At 36.0% G+C, this 19984-nt stretch overlaps 1 protein-coding gene across 1 annotated transcript in view; it reads left to right on the top strand.

Annotated features, from left to right (window-relative positions):
• Positions 1 to 19984, top strand: part of KLHL1 (kelch like family member 1) — a 250133-nt gene that overhangs the window by 219254 nt on the left and 10895 nt on the right. Inside the window, exon 8 of the mRNA XM_066987863.1 lies at positions 2903 to 3065. Coding sequence (XP_066843964.1) covers positions 2903 to 3065 — 163 coding nt within the window. The remainder of the gene's footprint in view (positions 1 to 2902; positions 3066 to 19984) is intronic.

Here is a 19984-nt window from a genome sequence, read left to right on the forward strand (position 1 = left end):
TTTTCCAGATTTTAAATGTTTCTTGTGTAATTCTTTCTCAGTCTCTCCATATGGTTTACATTCTTTGCAAACGCATCTGCATCCATTAATTTTCATGGAAGTATCATCACAGTTAGTTGGTACCAGCTGTGACTACAGGTTTCTCAATCTGTTCCATTTTGCAATTTTGCTTCTCAAATATCTTCAGATATCAAAGCAAAATTTTAAAAGGACACAAACCATTTAAAATAAGCATATTACTACTTTCATGGAATGCAGTACATTGGTTATTTTATATTTGCTTATTAGCTTACTGTACTTTGAATATCAGTATATTTTATTTAAGTAATGCAAAATAATTATTTGCCCTCACATGTAATACAGCCATAACTATACCAAAACAGAATGAAATTTGATCTTGCAGAATCTGTCTAATATTTTAAAACACAAGGAGCCATAACGGGTCAGTTGTTATGGAGCAAATGTAAGGATACAACTGCATTTGATATTCTGTAAAGAAGAAACCTTAAATGTGAAAACTCACAGCAAGTTTGTACATGCTATAAGACAACAACAGAGAAGATTACTTTCAGAAAGAATGGAAAGAATAATTTATCTACAGTTTTGACAGTAATTTTTCCTATTACAGAAGCAATGCAAGCTGGCAAAAACAAATAGGCAATTTGTTATTGCACCACGTAAATTTTTTTCAGCAAATTAAACTTTCTGATTTCTTTGTCTGTGTAGCAGTAATTATATTAATATATATATATATATTTGGCAGAGGAGCAGGACAGAAATCTCACACCAAATCAACATTTTTATTTTGTTATAAAAAAAGTTGCAACACTGCCCTCTGTCAGTGTAAGATTAGCTTACATGGAAATGGAAATGAACATGATAGCAAAATATGTAGGTGTTATTCAGTAAGATCAGAGAAGTTAAGAGAATACTCTAATGAGCTTTGAAAAACAGTTGAATTGATAACACAATAGCAAGTGGTAAACACAAAGTAATAGACATTGGGAAAAAATCTGAAGGAATTGTTCGTCTTACAGGGTTTTACATGCATAAACCCAGCAAAGTTATCATCATGGAGAAGTCAGTGAAGACTATTTTCCGTATAATGCTTGCTGTGGCATTGTTATAATAAACTGTAGCAAATATTTTTTGGATGATTTAATCTTCGTTGTTCATCATCTGGGAATATTTATGACTTTTAGGGAAAATTGAGTGATCACTAGCACCCAGCATGGGTTTCTGAAAAGCAGGTTCTGCCTGACTGACCTGATCTTCTATGACAAGATGACTTGCTTAGTAGATGAGGGGAAAGCTGTAGATGTTGCTTACCTCGATTATAGTAAAATGTTTGACACCATCTACAACAATATTCTTCTGAATAAACTGGCTGCTCATGGCTTGGAAAGGTATATGGTTCACTAGACGAAGAACAGGCTGGATGGCTGGACTCAAAGAGTCATGGTGAATGGAATTAAATTCAGTTGGCAACCAGTCACCAGTGGCATCCCCCATGGGTCAGTCTTAGGGCCAGTTTTGTTCAAAAATTTTTTCAGTGATTTGGATGAGTGGATCAAGTGCAACTGTGGTAAGTTTACAGATGATACTGAGTTAGCTGTGACTGTCAATCTGCTCGAGGCTAGGAAGGCTTTGCAAAGAGATCTGGGTAGCCTTGATGAATATGGCTGTGTCCAATTGCATGACATTCAACAAGGGTAAGTTCTGGGTCCTGCACTTGGGTAATAACAGCCCCATGCAGCAGTATAGGCTTGGTGAAGAGAGGCTGGAAAGTTCCTCAGTAGAAAAGGACCTGAGGGAGCTGGTCAACAGTCAACTGATCTTGAGCCAGCAGTGTGCCCAGGTGAACAAGAAGGCCAATGGCATTCTGATCGATATCAGAAGTAGTGTGGCCAGCAGAACCAGGGAAATCATTGTCCCCTTCTAGGTGGCAATGGCGAGACCACACTTTGAGCAGTGTGTTCAGTTTTGCTCCTCTCACTACAAGAAGGATATTGAGCTGCTTGAGTGTGTGCAGAGATGAGCAATGAAGCTGAAGGGAATAGAAAACAGATGTTACGAGGCTGAGGCAACTGAGGTTATTTAGTCTGGAGAAGAGGAAGCTGAAGGGAGACTTCATCACTCTCTACTGAAAGGAGGTTGCAGTGATGAGGGTGTTGGTCTCTTTTCTCAGGTGACAAGTGATTGGATGCAAGGAAATGTTGTCAAGTTGCATCAGGGGAGGTTTAGATTGGACATTAAGAAGAATTTCTTCACAGAGAGAGTTGCCATGCACTGGAACAGGTTGCCCAGGGAAGTGGTGGTCATATTTACCAGAGCCTTCTAAGCTTAACTGAAGATACCATGAGAATTCATTACTTCCTTTGAATTGTTGATTTTAAACCGCTCTAGTTAAAAATCTGTCTCTTAGTTATTTATTTTTTCCTACTTCAGCTGTCATACTTAATTTTTTTCCCCTTTCTTCACTAGATAAAATAATTCTTATATGTCCAACATTATTGTCCTGTGAAGGTTTCCATTCTCTGTAGTTGTCATTTATTTTCTTAAGGAAAGTTTTCATAAGAAAAACTGATGAAGCAGTTTACAAAGTCAAACAAGTTACAGAAATCTAAGACTTTCACATCATTGACTGATTATTCTATGAAGCAAACAGTCTTCTCAAAGAATGAAATTGTTTGTTTGACAAGACCTTCATAAAGCCATGTTGATTGGCATTAATTTTATTCTTATTTGTTAATTCTTAATTAATAAAATTTGAAATTGGTGTTTCCATTTTTACTTTGAATATGCAAGTTTATGCATAGCTGCTATGGAAAACATTTTTTGATTATTATTATTGCTAGAAAAATAATACTTTTACCTTCTCTCACTCTCTCCTTCATTTTAGGAGTTACAGTGCTTGAAGGGCCTATTTATGCAGTAGGAGGCCATGATGGTTGGAGCTATTTGAATACAGTTGAGAGGTGGGACCCTCAAAGTCAGCAGTGGACATTTGTGGCAAGTATGTCAATTGCCAGAAGCACTGTTGGAGTAGCAGCGTTAAATGGCAAGTGAGTAGGGTCTTCTTATAAAAGTTGAAACATTTTTTAGAACGATGAATAGCTGACAAACAGGAGTAAAAAACTTTTAGCATATTGTAATAGAGGGTGTCTTTTAAAATAAATGTAGACACAGTTGTCCACACTTTCATATCTTGTGGATCTTACTTTCATTTTAAATGTCAATTATGCATAATTTTCTATGTTCCTTTTGCTTTTCTATATTCCCTTTGTTTAATATTTATATCAAATACATACGAAAATAGACATGAAATTTCAGTGTGTATGTCCAGTATAAACCAATTCAGGAAAAATTGTCAGTTGACTCATCTGACTTGTATATGTTGTATATGTCAGTTCTAGTTAACCAACTGAGTTTAATCACCATCTAAAATAGTGACAAGATATGTTGTTTATGCACTTTACACCCTGCTTCAACCAAACACACTGACCCATGAGAACTGCTTTGTCTGAAGGCAACTACATTCACACAGGAAGTAAGCAGAAATTTGATTTTTGTCAAACCAGTCAGGCTGCATTAAACCAGAAATTCTAAACGTGTTCAGAATGTAAGTTTCTCTTTTATAACTTTCACTTTCACTTTTTTTTTTTTTTATGTGGTACTTATTAAAACTCATTTTACAGTTACAGTTATTATGTATTACTAGTTGCTTATTACTTTCGAAGAATTTGCTTTTAGCTATCTGGCTAAAAAGAACATGATGTGAACTGTAAAATTTAGAAGTGGTATAGGAGTTCATCATACCTAACCAAAAGGTTTTGTAGACATCTACAATGGAGCCAATCATACTCATCAGCTTGCCTTATGGTTAAATGAAGAAATAAGTACTTTTAAGATATCATTTGTCTTACTTATATTAGACATTTATGCTAGGACAGCATGATCAGTGCTCTGTAAGCGCCCATTTTACTCCACCACGTAGAAGGGAAACCTGGGAACTTTCTCAGATTCTGGCTTCCATATTGTTGATACCCTGGGTGAGGAAACTGAATCCTACCATAGCCAATTGAACATAAATGAAGGGTAGTGAGTAAAGGATCACTTAGCTGATCAGCTTCCATGCAATACTTAGTCTGTAAATCACTTATTGAAACCATCTGGTAAATATTTTCTGAAGAGACAATGAATCAGAAAGAAACATGATTAATTTTGTGTATTTGCCTCATCTTCAACAATTTAGTTTAGAAGTAGACAAAAAATTATAACAGTGCCAAAAGACTTGCAGAAAAGTGTAACTCTTTGATGAGTTTAATTTTTTTTTTTAATTATTATTAGCATTTTTATTTTTATACTGGACAGCATTATACTTTTGTTAGTGGGTTTCACAAGAAATTGTGTGTCTGTATGTGTATTTTAATAGTGCTTGGGAATACTGGAAGAAACAAAGTAATGCAAATTTCTGGAATATTATTTTCTTCAGACTTTATTGATACTGAATGGCAAGGAACAAAACAGCTGCAGATGTGGGATAGAATCAGAAAATAAATATTGAAGACATAAAAAAATACTTAAGAAAAGTTAGAATTAAAATATATGTATATATTTTAAAAGGACATATTAAAGCTATTGGGTTTCATGGTATTGCACATTGCATAGCTATTGCATAATTCAACAACCCACTACACAACAACCCATCTCTTCCAGTTGAAAATTGTTCAGTTTACATACAATTGGATAAAATCTCAATAGTCCTTTGGGCTAACTTGTGCGTATCTCACCTACCATATAGGTCTGAGATTCTGAGATAGGTAGGCTGAACAGCTTTCTGGGATTGTCAGACTCTTTTCATTGGTTGTAAGAGACAGTGAATATAAAAGTCAAACAAGAAGCTTATTAATTTAATAGCCAACAAACAGCTATGTTAAAAGACTTTACTTAATTATCTTATTTAATTAATGGTGTCACATGCTCAGATGATCTACTGTACATCCACGAAATTAGGAGTTAATTTTATGTTGTGAAATCACCTGTAAGCCACTGAAACTTAATTGTCATTGGTTTCTTTTACTAAGCTGCAAAGGCATTGAAATGTTCCAGAGTAGATCAAATGGACAAAGCCACTTTAATAGCTCTTACTCTAAAAGAATATGGCTTCAATAATGTATGATCCATGCAGCAAACTAGCAGAGACAAGATCTCTGATAAATGAGAACAGACAACTGGTAACAATGGACGTGGAGAAGGCTGAGGTACTCAACAACTTCTTTGTCTCAGTCTTCACTGGCAATCAGGCTTCCTATGTCTCTTACTTCCCTGAAACTGCATATGAGGGCTGGGGGAGCAAAGTCTCTCCCACTGTAAGCAAAGAACTGTCAGAGCACCTGACACAGCTTAACAACTAAAAGTCTATGGGGCCTGATGACATACATCCCAGGATCCTGAGAGAACTGGCTGATGTAATAATCACCAAGTCACTGTCCATCATATTTGAAAAGCCCTGGCAGTCAGGTGAAGTCCCTGGTGAATGGGAAAATGGAAACATCACTCCCATTTTTGAAAACGGTAGAAAGGAGGACCTTGGGAACTTCAGACCAGTGAGCCTCGCCTCTGTGCCTGGGAAGATCATGGAACAGATCCTTCTGGAAGCAATGTTAAGGCACATTCAAGAAAAACGTGATCTAAGACAGCTAGTGTGGTTTCATCAAGGGCAAATCATGTCTGTCCAATCTGGTGGCCTTCTATGATGGAGTGACTGCATCAGTTGACAAGGAAACACTGACCGATGTCATCTACCCAGACTTCTGTAAGGCCTTTGTCATAGTCCTACCATGACATTGTGTAGCCATCATTATGTGCTTGCAGCCCAGAAGGTCATCTGTATCCTGGGCTGCATCAAAAGAGGCATGGCCAGCAGGTCGAGGAAGTCATTGTCCCCCTCTTTTGAGGCCTCGCTTGGAGTACTGCATCCAGGTCAGGGACCCCCAGAACAAGAAGACTGTTGATCTGTTAGAGTGGGTCTAGAGGAGGCCTATTAAACTGGCCAGAGGGCTGGAGCACTTCTATGAATAAAGGCTGAGAAAGCTGGGGATGATCAGCACGGAAAAGAGAAGGCAGCTCTAAGGAGTCCTCATTGTGGCCTTGAACTAGACCCATAAAAGAGATGGAGAGTGACTTTTTACATGGGCAGATAGTGACAGGACAAGGGGGAATGGCTTTAAATTAAAAGAGGGGGATTTAGCTTAGGTGTTAGGAGGAAATTCTTCACTCCAAGGGTGGTGAGGCACTGGAACAGGTTGCCCCAAGAAGCTGTGGATGCCCTACCCCCGGAATTGTTCAACATCAGGTTAGATGAGGCCCTGAGCCACCTGATCTAGTGGGTGGCATTCCTGCCATGGGTTTTGGAACTGGATGATCTTTAAGTTCCCTTCCAGCCCAAGCGATTCTATGTCTCTGATGCTTAGTTAATAAATGCTCACTTGAATGTGTGCGTGACATGTAGAACATTTTCAAATGAAAAGAGAATATTACCTGTGTCTCAGAAAGTTGGCACAGACAGCACTGAAAACTGAAAAGCAGCGGTCTCATGGAAGCAGACAGCAAATTACTACCAATTTATATTTTTTAATCCAAATAATCATTTTCAAAACACATTCCATATACCAAAAAAATTGAAAACATATGTAAGAATCAAGCAAACGTTTCAATTCTCTGGTGCTATTATTACTATACTGTTGTTCCACACAACAGATATATGCTGTATTCATCACTTGAGCTTTCTATTTTGAAAAAGGCAAACATTTATTAATTTTATTTGTTTTAAAGAAACTATAAGGATATTCAAAATGGATATCTCAATAAGGAACAAGGTGTTGGCTTTAACATTTAAACAAAAGGAGAAACTATTTTACTATGAAAGTTTTAAGGACTTTCTTCATGTTATTTCCTTATGCTTCTTCTGTGCTGAATTAAATAAGTAAATTTAAAAAAAATAAAGTGTGACAGGGTTAGTCTGTCTTTGAAGTGAGAGTCAAAAACTATTCTATGCATGTATTTCCTATACTGCTTTGGGTACTTCACATGAAAGTAATGTATGCTAAACATCTCAAATGTGAACTATGTAATATTTGAAAAATATAGTCTCATTCGTGTTTTAATGAAAGAAGTATCATTACAGTTATGATGCTCCATACCTCTATGGCCCACTTTTTTTTTTTTCCCTAATTAAATCATTTTAAGCAGAAAAAAAAAGATACATTTTAAAGTAAAATTGATTTTTTCATAAAAAAATATTTTTTTCTAAGCTTATGGAGGAAAAAAAATTAGATTCTGATCTCTTTAGTCTCTGAAATAATTGATTTGTAAGTTCTTATTAATTCTTAGAGTATTGAACCTTTTTATGCTAACCTCTACTTTTGAAGCTCATTTGTACAGACTGTGTTAGCCTGTTATTCTTTTGCTGTTCAAATACAGAGCAATATTATTTGCATTTGGAAAAGCCAAGAACACAGGAAGGAAATTTATTTCACTGAAATACATTTTTAAATTTAAAATAACAGTGCTATATTATATCAAAAATTTTCCTAGAACCTGAAAAAGACTCTATCAAGGATTATGGGCATCATAATTCTGTCTGAAAAAAAAAAAAAAAAAAAAAAAAAACCAAAACAACAACAACAACAAAAAAACACTTTTAACTACTCAAGTTATAGCAATAAAAATCTTGCTGAATTTGTTAGTTTGTTTTTTATTGTTGTTGTTTACTTAGTCCAGTTGACAGGGGGTACAATCAGGTTTCATTATTACATTCTGAAGTGACAATACTGTTTCGTCCATAGGGAACGGATGGACTGAAGGGAAAATCTTACTCTCTACCAAGAATGTTACATGCTTGTTAATGCCAGCTTTCCTACAGTAATAGGATACAGTAGTTGCTACCCTTCAATCAGGAATACAAATGATACTTTTCTTAAGCAGTCTCTTAAAGCTAAAGTACAACTAGAACAATTAACAAAAGAGTTTGGTGGTTTTCTAGATAAAAGGAGACACAGCAGAACTATTCTACCAGAATTTCAATAAAACAGCTGATCTGGTGTTACATAGGAAATTATGTTACTGTTAACAACCCTGTTTCAGAGACTGGAAGAGAGCATGAACTCTTTCCACATCATCAGTAGAAGTGGCTGTTAAAACAACAGTTGACATGGGAACTTAAACTAGCTTAGAATTTTACAGTTTAAGCAAATCAGGAAAGGTTGGTGCAGATAATAGGAGAAGAGGTCAGAAGTTGTCATGATTTATTTGAATTGTTCTTTGGGGTCTGTCATAAGTAGTATGTAACTAGTATGTAGTATATAATATACAAGATGAATATTCTACAGTTTACAGGAGAAAATGCTGAAAACAGTACTCTTCTACAGAGTAAGACAGAAGAACCAAGGTGACCAAAGTATCAAGAAAATCTCAACTTTTCCAGTAGCTTTTAAAAAGTCATCTATTTTTTCAACATATCTTCTTCATTTTTTAAAATCAAGAAGTCAACATATATGCATATATATATATATTTATTTAACAGCTTCAACCAAAGAAATACCAGTCTTCAGTAACTTAAAATGTAGTTGTCTCCTAGGCTATAGTAGCTATTTGTTAGTTTTCTATTTACAAGTTTCCAACATTTGAAGTATGCATTGTCTAAGAACATTGAAACGTTACACTAAATTTATTAATGTAATTTAATTTCAGAAAAAAAAAAAAGTTATTTTAATGGAGAAAAAGTAAGTAACAATAAAAAAAACTTTTCACACTTTCACCTGGAATATATCCCTAAAGAGACTCTATATCCTACAGATTTATGTTATTCCAAACATTTGTATGATACTACCATAAGGGAAAATTTTCCTATTATTGTCTTAGGAGTTTTTTAAAAATTACTCCTGAATTTTGACTTTTATGTTGGAAAATATCAGTGTTCTTTTTATGTAACTGCACCTTTCACAGCAAAAGGACCAGCCCTTTACTTTTATTCTCTTTAATGGATATCAATCTATCTATGCCAGAAAAAAAAAAAAAAACCCTCAGCTGTTATTAAAATAAGCAGACTGACTTTAAATGGTAGAACATCAGAGCAGTACACTGAGTTAAGTGTCTAATATAATGAATTTGCACACACGGGGAAGCAAATCATTCACATGGGGACATTTTGAGGAACTAAGGAGAAGGGAATTATGACCTTTATTGATCATCACATCTGCAAAGATGTGTTTTAGTTAACTTTACATTTCCACCTGCTGCTGTTATTTATATCAAATATCACAAACTATTATTGATTTATGATAGGTGACAAAAAAGTTATCATCAAATCTTAACTTTTAAAAATATAACTATTTTAAGTGCCTTTTCAAAGCAGCTTTTACTTTTCTTTTACTTGAGTTTTGTTGTCGTCGTTGTTGTTGTTGTTGTTGTTGTTTGTTTGTTTGTTTTTTCCCCTCCTGATGAACAGTGAAAGAGCACTGATAAATGCTGCCGGACATTATTTCCCATTGACATATATCTGCCTTGTTCTTTTGACCGAGAAACAGCAATGCATTATTATTGCTATTAATTATTTATATTTCTATTATTTCTATTTCTTTTTTGTTTGTTTATTTCTGTTTTTATAATTTTTTACAGACTCCATCTAAGTTTAGGCATTGTACAACAAGGAAAAGAGAAAGGGGATGCTAGGAACTGGAAGTTACTTATGCAAAACTATGGTATGTTAGCCTTGACTCAGATACCCACCCATCTCCTTGGCAAGCCAGATGGGCAAAAATAGGATGAGAAAGTTTGCAGGTAAAGATAAAGACAGGGAAATCACTTACCAATTGCCATCACAGGCAAACTATACTCACCTTGGAGAAAATGTATTTTATTTATTGCCAATAAAAATATATTTAGATAGTGAGGAACAAAGACAAATTTTAAAACAACATCTCTCCTCTCCCCTTTCCCAGGTTCAACTTCATTCCTTCACTCCTGATTCCTCTACCCTCACCCCCAGGCAGTGTAGGGAATGGGGGGATACATATGGTCAGTCCATAACAGTTCTTCTCTGCAACTTTTCCCTTTTCACACATTTCCCATGTTCCATCATGGGCTCTCTACAGGTCTCAGTCCTTCTGACAATATTCAGCTGCTACAGTGCAGGCTTTTCCACAGGTCACAGTTGCTTCAGGAAATATCCACCTGCCCCACTGTAGGATCCTCCACAGCATGGATATTGTCTCCAGTGCCACGGAGCACCTCCTTGTTCTTTGACTTCTCTGTTGCCTCTGCTGCTTTTCTTGCTCTCCTTTTTGTCTTCTTACTCAGCCTATGTAACATTATTTTTTTTCCCTTCTTAAATACATTTTCCCCAAGGCACCACCGTCTTATCTGCTAGGTGTATTCACGCTCTGCTAAGACTGTTGGAGCCCTCTGGAATCAGCTCTGTCTGGCATGGGGCAGCCCTGGTCTTTTCTCACCAAGGCCACCCATGATGCATCCCCTCCACCCCTGCTGCTAACACCTTGACACCTGTACCCAATACAATTGGAGTAACGATTTTTGCCTATCTCTGTGTTGAGTTAGGAGGCCAGGCTTCCTATCCAATGTTGTCTAAATGGAGTTTGGAAGCCAGCAAGGAAGCCATTTAAACTAGGCAAAGGTGAAAGGTGAAGGATGGGGATGGGATTCAAGAAGATGATTAGCAGGTCTTACCTGGGCAAATGATCAGCTGTAGCCAGGGCTGACTTTTTGATAGTGTATTTGAAAAAGGCTAGATTGAATGTTTACAAAATACTGGAGCATTTGGGAGGTTGGTGCCGAAGCTCCACCTGTAGTTCTTATTTCATAATTTTGGTACCAAAAGAAGTAAACAAATGGTCAAACAGTCTTGAGTTACTGGCTGTTAATTAATAAGCTGTAGAAAGAATTTGAAAGAATGACCTTTTAAAGTAGGAAAAAAATAATATCTTTAACATTAGAGTTGTTTGAAAAGTGTCATCTTACATTATCAATTCTTTTTCTTTCCTTTTTCCTATTTAGCTTTGTCATTAATATTTAAATGTATTCCATTTTCATATTTGTTTGAGAGTCAGTACCACATAAAAATACGAATTTGTGTTTGTGTCCTTTATGAGGTAGTTTATAATCAATTGGCAATATCAGATTTTGTGTGTTGCTTGATTGTACAGATAGAATGTTAAATGACTTCCACAAGATATAAATTCTGTTTAACCATTCATAGAAATAGAGCATACTAAATGTTTTTTAAAGACTGCATATATATACACAGTTACTGTTTTGTCCCTTCACACACATACAAATTCACTTTTTGGATTTTCAGATAAATCGCTATGTTTTTCTTTTTTGTTGTTGTTGTTGTTTGTTGTTTTGTTTGTTTGTTTTGGAGACTGATGACATCTAGCTTAATTTAAAAAAAAAAAGTTTGTTATAATTTATATTCATTCAGTTATGTTCATTCAGTTCTACCTGTTTTACAATAATTTTATTAATTTAGTAATATATTTCCACAAACTGGATTATTTTCTTAGCAGTGTTTTTCCCTTTTAATTTTAAATGGAAAACACAGAGAGCTGGCCAATACAGGTATTGGCCTACGTACAGGGGAATATTTTGTTTTCAGGTTCTTTAATGAAAGAAAGCTGGAATTAATCTTGTGTTATTTAGATCAATATTGAGCCTATTCTAAGTAGCTGCTGCTTTTGTTTAATATGTCCCTTATGACTATTGTGCATTATTGCAAAGTGAGTATCAGAAAGGTTAGCTTGCTGAAGCTTCATTTTCAAGAAAATAGCAAAATCCAAACCAAATTAGCACGTGCACATGAAAGGTTCTCAAAAATTGTCTTGTACTTAGTCACTTAAATGGATATATTTGTTGTGTAATGACCTCAGAGAGTCATAGGTTAATAATTCTGCAAAGACCTTAATAGCAGTTCAATGGTTGGCACAAGAGATTTAGCAATGTATTACATCCATACAACCACCTACAAAACTTGATTGCGTGGCTGATTACAGCCTCCTCCAAGAGTTATGCTTCTTTGCCTTTCATGCATCATATAGTAAACTATCTGTGGCATTTTCTCTTAGCAGAATCATTAAGGCTTATTAGTAATTCAGTGCCCTGCTCTGATCTTTCGTACTTTTGTGCACAAGTTCATGTTTCCTATGTGGGAATGCCATACAGCTCAGTGAATGTGCAGTTCATTTCATTATATTCATCTCACTTTTTCAATAAATATTTAACTTGGTGTTTTACTTCCAGCCTGTAAAGTAGGAATCTCTGCACAGTCCTGCTTATTTTCATGAGACTAGGCTAGGCATAAAAAGGGGTAGAGTGGATACAATTTAAGTAAACATACGTGACTCAGGACAATGAAAAATTGTGAAAATTTACAGTAATTTTTTTTTCTAGACTCCAAGGCAGAGTTGTTTGCAACTGAGATGCTTTTTAAAACCTAACAGATTGTTAGAAAACATGGCAGATGCTAAAGCCATTGCTATATTGCAAGGTGGGAACTTAAGGAGGCTGTTTTCTCTTGATATACTATGATCAGGGTCCCACCTGCTTAGGCCACATTTGTATTTTGCAGATCACACATCGTCCAGATCACTAATGAAGATGTTAAACAGGATTGGACCCAGTATTGATGCCTAGGATACTCTTCTTGTTACTGGCCTCCAACTAAACTTTGCACCACTGACCACTACCCTCAGGGTCCAGCTGTTCAGCCAGTTTTTGATCCATCTCACTGTCTGCTCATCCAGCCCATACTTCAACAGCTTCTTTATGAGGATCTTATGCAGGACACTGTCAAAAGCCTTATTGAAGTCCAGGAAGAAAATACCTACTGCTCCCTGCTCATCCATCAGGCTCATGATTTCATTATAGCTTATCAGGTTGGTCAGGCATGACTTCCCCTGGGTGAATCCATGCTGACTACTCCTGATGATTTTTTTTTCATGTGCCTTGAAATGGTTTTTAGGTTTAGCTGTTCCATCACTTTCCCAGGGATTGAGGTGAGGCTGATCATCGTGTAGTTTCCCAGACCTTCCTTCTCACCCTTCTTGAGGATAGGAGTGACATTTGCTTTCCTCCAGTCTGCAGACACTTTTCCCAGTTGCCACGACTGAGCAAAGATTATTGAGAATGGCCTTTCAATCACATCTGCCAGCTCCCTCAGCAATAGTGGCTGCATCCCATCAGAGCCCATGGACTTATGAAAGTCCAGTTTGCTTCAGAATTCCTAGGCCTTTCCCACCAAAAATACATCTTCCATGTTTCAGCCTTTCAGCCTTGTCCCTGGGATCTGGGTTTCCTGAAGGCCAGTCTTGCTGATAAAGACTAAGGCAAAGAAGGCATTTGTTACCTCAGCCTTTTCAGTCTCTTGTAGAAGCCCTTCTTGTTGTCCTTGATGTTCCCGGCCAGACTTAATTCTATCTTCTGTTTTTTATTTTTTTTTTTTCATTTTTTATTTTTCCCTTTTCTAACTTGATTCCTGGCTGTCCAGACAATATCTCTGTATTCATTCCAGCTCACCCATCCTTGCTTCCACCCTCTGTGGAAAATTTATGCAGCTCAATTAGAGTTGAAGCTGGCCAGTACTGTGGGGGGACAATAAAAAGGACTTTTTAAAATATGTTATCAGCAAGAGGAGGACCAGAGACAGCATTAATCCATTACTTGATGAGGAAGGTCACCTCACAAATAGAGACAAAGCAGAGACATTTAATGCCTTCTTCGCCTCTGTCTTTAACACTGACGGTGGGCACTGTGACACCCAGAGCATTGAGCTGGAGGACCAGGACTGCAGGAACAGTAAACTCCCAGCCAAGCCTGAACTTGTGGAGGATTTGCTGCTCCAACTGGATGCATATAAATCTATGGGGCCTGATGGGATTCATCCCAGGGTACTGAAAGAGCCGGCTTATGTCATCGTGAGACCTCTTTCAAATATTTTTTAATGCTCTCGGGAATCTGTAGAGGTCCTAGTCGTCTGGAAGCTGGCAAATGTTCCAATTTTAGAGAAGGCCAATAAAGAAGATCCTTGTAATAACAGGCCTGTCAGTCTCACTTCAGTGCCTGTTAAAATTATGGAAAGGATTATTCTGGGAGTTATTGAAAAACACCTGAAATGTAATGCAGTCATTGGTCACAGCCAACACAGGTTCACAAGGGAAAAGTCGTGTTTAACAAACTTAATTCCCTTTTATGACAAGGTTACCCATCTACTTGACCAAGGGAAGCCAACTAATGTAATCATTCTGGATTTCAGGAAAAGTTTTGACACTGTTTCTCACAGTATCCTTATGAACAAAATGTCCAGCATACAGCTAGACAAATACGTAATAGAGTGAGTGAACAGTTGGCTGATGGGTGAGGCTTAAAAAGGTTATAGTAAATGGCATTAGAGCAAGCTGGTGGCCAGTCTCTAGAGGGGTTCCTCAGGCTTTGATTTTATGGTCTGTTCTCTTAATGTTTTCATAAATGACATGGATGCAGGGCTCAAATGTATACTGAGTAAGTTTGTGTATGATACTAAATTAGGAGGAGTTGTTGACTTCCTGGAGGGCAGAGAGGCCTTGCAGAGAGATTTTGACAGGCTAGAGGGCTGGGCAATTACCGACCACATGAAATTCTCCCCAGGGAATTGGTCATGGCTCCAAATCTGATGATGTTCTAGCGTTTGGACAACACTCTCGGAAACATGATTTGATTTTTGGGTGATCCTGTGTGGATCCAGAAGTTGTACTCAATTCTTATAGATCTATTCCAACACAGGATATTCTATGATTCTGTGATTCTATGTCTGGCTCCTCTTCAACACTGAGGGCAGTGAACCTATTTTGTAGTTGCAAGTCTTCATGTTGGATAAGAACCTTCCTCTCATTACTAGAGGTCACCACTTTCCACCCGTCCCCTTCTCCAGATGTTATACTTATCTCAATGGTGGGAATGGGCACTGCCATCTTTTCACCAGCGGTCAGGATCAGAGGCTCTGCAAGTCAATATGTAGCAGATAAGAGCCTGTCTATGTCCCGTTCATATTCTTTGATACAGCACAACATATTCTTTGATACAGCACAACCTGTTCTCATAAACCTTCCACTTGAAAGCACAGCTCTTGTAAGGTGGCACACCTCCTGCATAGTGGTGGTCCATCTCACCTGACCTCAGAGAGGGGCCCCAGGCATTCTCTACAGCCAGGGACCTGGAGGGCTGCATCTTCTGTCTGAAGTTCTGCCTGTGTCAAAGCCTCCAACCTAGCAGGGATAGCTGTTCCAACACCTTCTGGTCTGTGGTACATCCAAGAATGTACCAAAGACATCCTTAATTCTAATACCTGACAGGAGAATTCAGTCTGCTCACACTGCCTAGCTGAAGTTTTCTTAATGTAACATATGTACCAATTTAGACAGAGGGAGGCAGGGTGAAATATAAAGATTCACAGCCAGTTTTTAAGTTGCTCAACTTTCACACTTGCAAGCGTAGACTTCTCTGAAGCATTCAGCCATCACTGTCTTATATGTAATGGTCATAACTGCAGAATATATTAGCTTCCCACATTCTGTATTATTCTGAAAGTTGTTTTTAATTATCATCTTCAATGGGAGATGAAGTATGTCTCGAAGATTACTTAATGCCTTTTTGTTGAAGCCTGAAGAAGGCCTTGTTCACTGCAGCCAGAAAAGTCTTGAGATACTCCCCTGACTAAATGTACAAATTTACTGGAATTATACTGAACCATGAAAATTATCAGTGCATTGCATTTATATGACTGTCATATGTGGATGTTATATTAATGTATGTATATATAAATGTGTATGCACACACTTTCTTATTTCCACATTTATATACATCGGGAAGGACATAAACATTTAAATCTTATTGAAATTGAAGAAAGCTAGACATCTAATTTGATAGTCACCTAGTATCTGTATGGACATCGGCCCTTACAGCTGCTATCAAATATCTACTATATTTAGTAGAACAAAATCCCATGCCATCTTCACTGTTAACTATTTTTTTTTTCTAATTTGAAAGTTGATCAGCTTCTTAATAACTGGTGTTGGGATAAAATTAAATTTCTTTTGAATTGGTAGATCAGGTTCAGCTGAGTCTTTCATTACTGATTGAATTCAGTGAATCGAGAAGGATTTGTTCATTGTGAAGGTCACAGACTAAATGATCTAACACTTCTTTCAGGTCATCCATATAACTGCAATGCACTGATAATTTTCATACTTGAGTAAAGACTTAGGAACTGGCTCAATTTTATTAAATAAGTATTAATATGCTGTAATTGTGGTTGTTAGAACTGAAGTAACACTTCAAAATTTCATACCAAGCTAACAAGAAAATGTCTGAAAATTTTATTTCCCATCAGTTTTTTTGTTGATGTTTGTTTTTCATGTTTGTGTGTGTGTTTTTTAGGCTTTTTGTTTGTTTGTTTGAAGGTTTCTTTGCTCTTGTATGTTATTGATGATTCAGTTATTCTTTTACAAATCCATTTGAACTAAGAAAAGTATTGTACTTGGTACACATAATTGCAGGCATGTAAAGAGAAAATATGTTTCATACTTCATGGTTTCTGACCAAAATATTCTCACTGACTACAAACAATTACTTTTAAATCAATATTTTATAAATTACTTGAATATTTTACCTGATACTGAAATACAGCAGTGCTTTTCCTTATCAAAAAAATCATGCTTCTCACATCTGTTTCCATAACCAATCTTACATTATCCACCCTCTAAGAATTAAAACAAAATATGACTTAGGATGATATTAATTTTAATGATATTAAGTATTTTACAAATAAATGTAGTTTTACTAAACTCTTCTGCAATGAGGAGAAAGACAAATACATTTCAGACTAACACAACTCTTCAGCCTTAGAATATTTTTGTAGAAACGTTTAAAATCTTGTGTCTGTTCCTACTATATTTTACTCTGAATGTACTGACCTATAAGTGAGTTTCTATCTTAATTTAAGTCCTGTAGATATTATTTCAGTCTCCTTTATGACAGTTTTGAAACTGCTGGTACTTCATGTTTGCTGTTTATTAATACCTGCTTTTGATCAAACTCTTTTCTCTTTATTATTAATTACAATTATTAATTAATATTACTATTATTCTGCCTCCCTTTATAGGGAAAAATGAACACTTGTTGAAAATATTCTTCCTTAGCAGCAGAAGCTAAAAAAAATACAGATATTTTATAATATTTTAGTCATGAAATTGGAGAATAAATCAATGAAGACACAGAGAAAAATGGAACAGTATTTTGGCCTAAAAAGATTGAACTGACATAGCAGATGAATATCATAATCATTAACTCCATCTAGCACATTCTGTGAATGCAAAAACATTTTCTTATTTAATGACAGTTTCACTGGATTTATTTATTTTAAATAAATAAGACAGCAAATAAGGGACCTTAAACTCATACTATACTAAATTGTTAATTTACAGACTACTTTTCTTTAACTCTCTTATAGTCTAATACAGCCGAGAATGTTATTAACTGGTGGATTTTGCATTCAGTCACTGGTCTTGCAAAGATAATGTAGTCCATATTATAACTTTGATTAAAATAAAATTTGTTTGAAACAGGTTATTCCTTTTAACAAAGTATACTTTGTAGTGTAGGAAGTAAAGCTTTGCGGTTATGATATCATCCATGCAAAGGTATTTTTCTCATAGTCTTTTCTAATATCAGTAGTTAATATTTCTGTAATTGCTGGCCCTTACTATAGGGCTTATCTTCATTTTATTTTATCTTTTTTGTCAAATTGTATGTATTCTTAATTTATCCCACTACTGCAAAACCAAACACATAAAATACTGTTACCAAATACATAAAATACCTTTCCAAATTTACAGACAAAAATAAGTCTTCATTACTGCTTTCCATTCAGAAAATTGTTATTTTCAACTTTTGACAATGTACTATTGTTCAATGACATAACCAAGGCCGTGTGGATAGAGAGCTTTCCTCTACACAGTCTCCTTCCTAGGTCAGGTGTGGACTGATTGAGCAATACAGTAGTCCAGCACTGATAAAAATTACTACCTTCCCCTTGCTTCCACCAGGCAGATACTCTCTGTGACAAGTAATTTTTGGTTGCTCTTTCGGGCATACTGAAAGGGCAGAAGAGGGTGAAAGGGGGCTTAAGCAAAAGACTGGATATGGTCTTTGATATTCTCGGTGAAAGAATTTTGAAAGGCAAAACCTCATTAAGAAATGCAACAGAAGCATTCAACTGTTTTCACAAGCCGTAATATCTTACATCAAAGACACTCTGTTCTTTTGAGGCTGGCTTGTCAAACGGAATTTAAAAATGGCTTTGCTGATTAGTTATCAAAGTTTTGTAATGACAGCACTGAGATAAATGTTTTTGATCCAACTAGTCGTGATTTATCCTATCTCCTGTTTCAAAACCTTCACTTCTAGCCATTTTTATACATACATATATATGTGTGTGTGTTTAAGAATCTCTGTCCATCTTAGTACAAAAAGAAGTGACCAAATCCTGGAAAAAACAAATTTCAAGCTCAGAGGAGACTGAATTTGTTCTAAATTCATATCTACTCGCAGTCTAAATAAGCTGAAATTTAGACCATTGGAGAATAGAGATCTGTTTGTAAGGCAAAACTTTCATTGCGATCAGTGGACATAAAAATACTCAGTATTGAATGCTCATTTTCACTTGTTGATATTCCCCTGTAAACAGTGATAACTATAAAATAAATTCAAACCATTTTAATGAAATGCATCTCTGTGGATGGACGTACAGTTCAGTAAAAAGAATATTCCCACCTCAAAAATGAATGAAGATAAGCCTACTATGTGATTGTGACTGTGCTTATATCTTAAGCTTCCTTTTTAATCATGCAGTGTTGAAAATAAAAGTCTTAAACTACTGTAGGTACTCAAAAGCTATTAGAAGTTATGGCATCTACAAGAAGTCTACAGATGCCAATAATGAAACAGAAAAAAATGTGCTCTGTGTTGGTTGCAAAGTTAGAACTTTTGTGGTAGTATCCCAGTGTTAGAGTATAATAAAAGAACAGGCAGAAGTAATACACAGAATTTACGTAAAGTAAGATACTAAGATAACATTTTAAATTTCCAATGTGAAATTGTTAAATAAAAAATAAAAAAATAAATAAAAGAGGAACTTTCATAGAGTATCAGGAGTTGGAAGAGACCCATAAGAATCATCATGTCCAACTCCTGTGTCGTCAAAGGACCACTCAAAAAATCAGACCACATGTCTGAGAGTGTTATCCAAATGCTTCTTGAACTCCAGCAGGCTTGGTGCTGTGACCACTTCCCTGGGGAACCTGTTGCATTGCCCAACCACCCTCTCAGTGAACATTTTCCAGATGTCCAGGCTGAAACACCTCTGTCGCAACTTCAAGATATTTCTTTATTTGTTAAATTCATACTCAATGGATTGTCTTTCATCTCTGAATTCTGAACACATTTGCACATGAAAATGAAAGTCTACTTACAAGTATTTTCAACAAATCACCCAAATCAGATGTGGTACCGGGTAAATGAAGAAACACAATGTAATACAGCTAAGAGGCTGTAGCCCTTGCAATTGTAGGGATGATATCTAATCTCAGTAATGCCAGGCCTTCAGACTTTTTTAGCAAAATGCATTATAATTTTCCCTGCAGAATTTTTTACTCTAAACTCTTACCAAGAAGGATAAGGACAAAAATAAAAAATAAAAATTAAAAAAAATTTAAAAAGATTCACTCAAAGTCATCTAACAAAACAGGACCCTGAGCACTAAAACAAAGAAATAAGACTTCTAAATATCTTTGAATAAAAGTATCCTAAAGGCTTAGTGCAGTATCCTGAATAATATCTAGCATTGTTTGCAAAGTTGTTCTGCAGTCATTTTGCG

This window comes from Anser cygnoides, chromosome 1 (assembly GCF_040182565.1).
Source record: "Anser cygnoides isolate HZ-2024a breed goose chromosome 1, Taihu_goose_T2T_genome, whole genome shotgun sequence".
In the NCBI taxonomy this organism is placed as follows: Eukaryota; Metazoa; Chordata; class Aves; order Anseriformes; family Anatidae; genus Anser; species Anser cygnoides.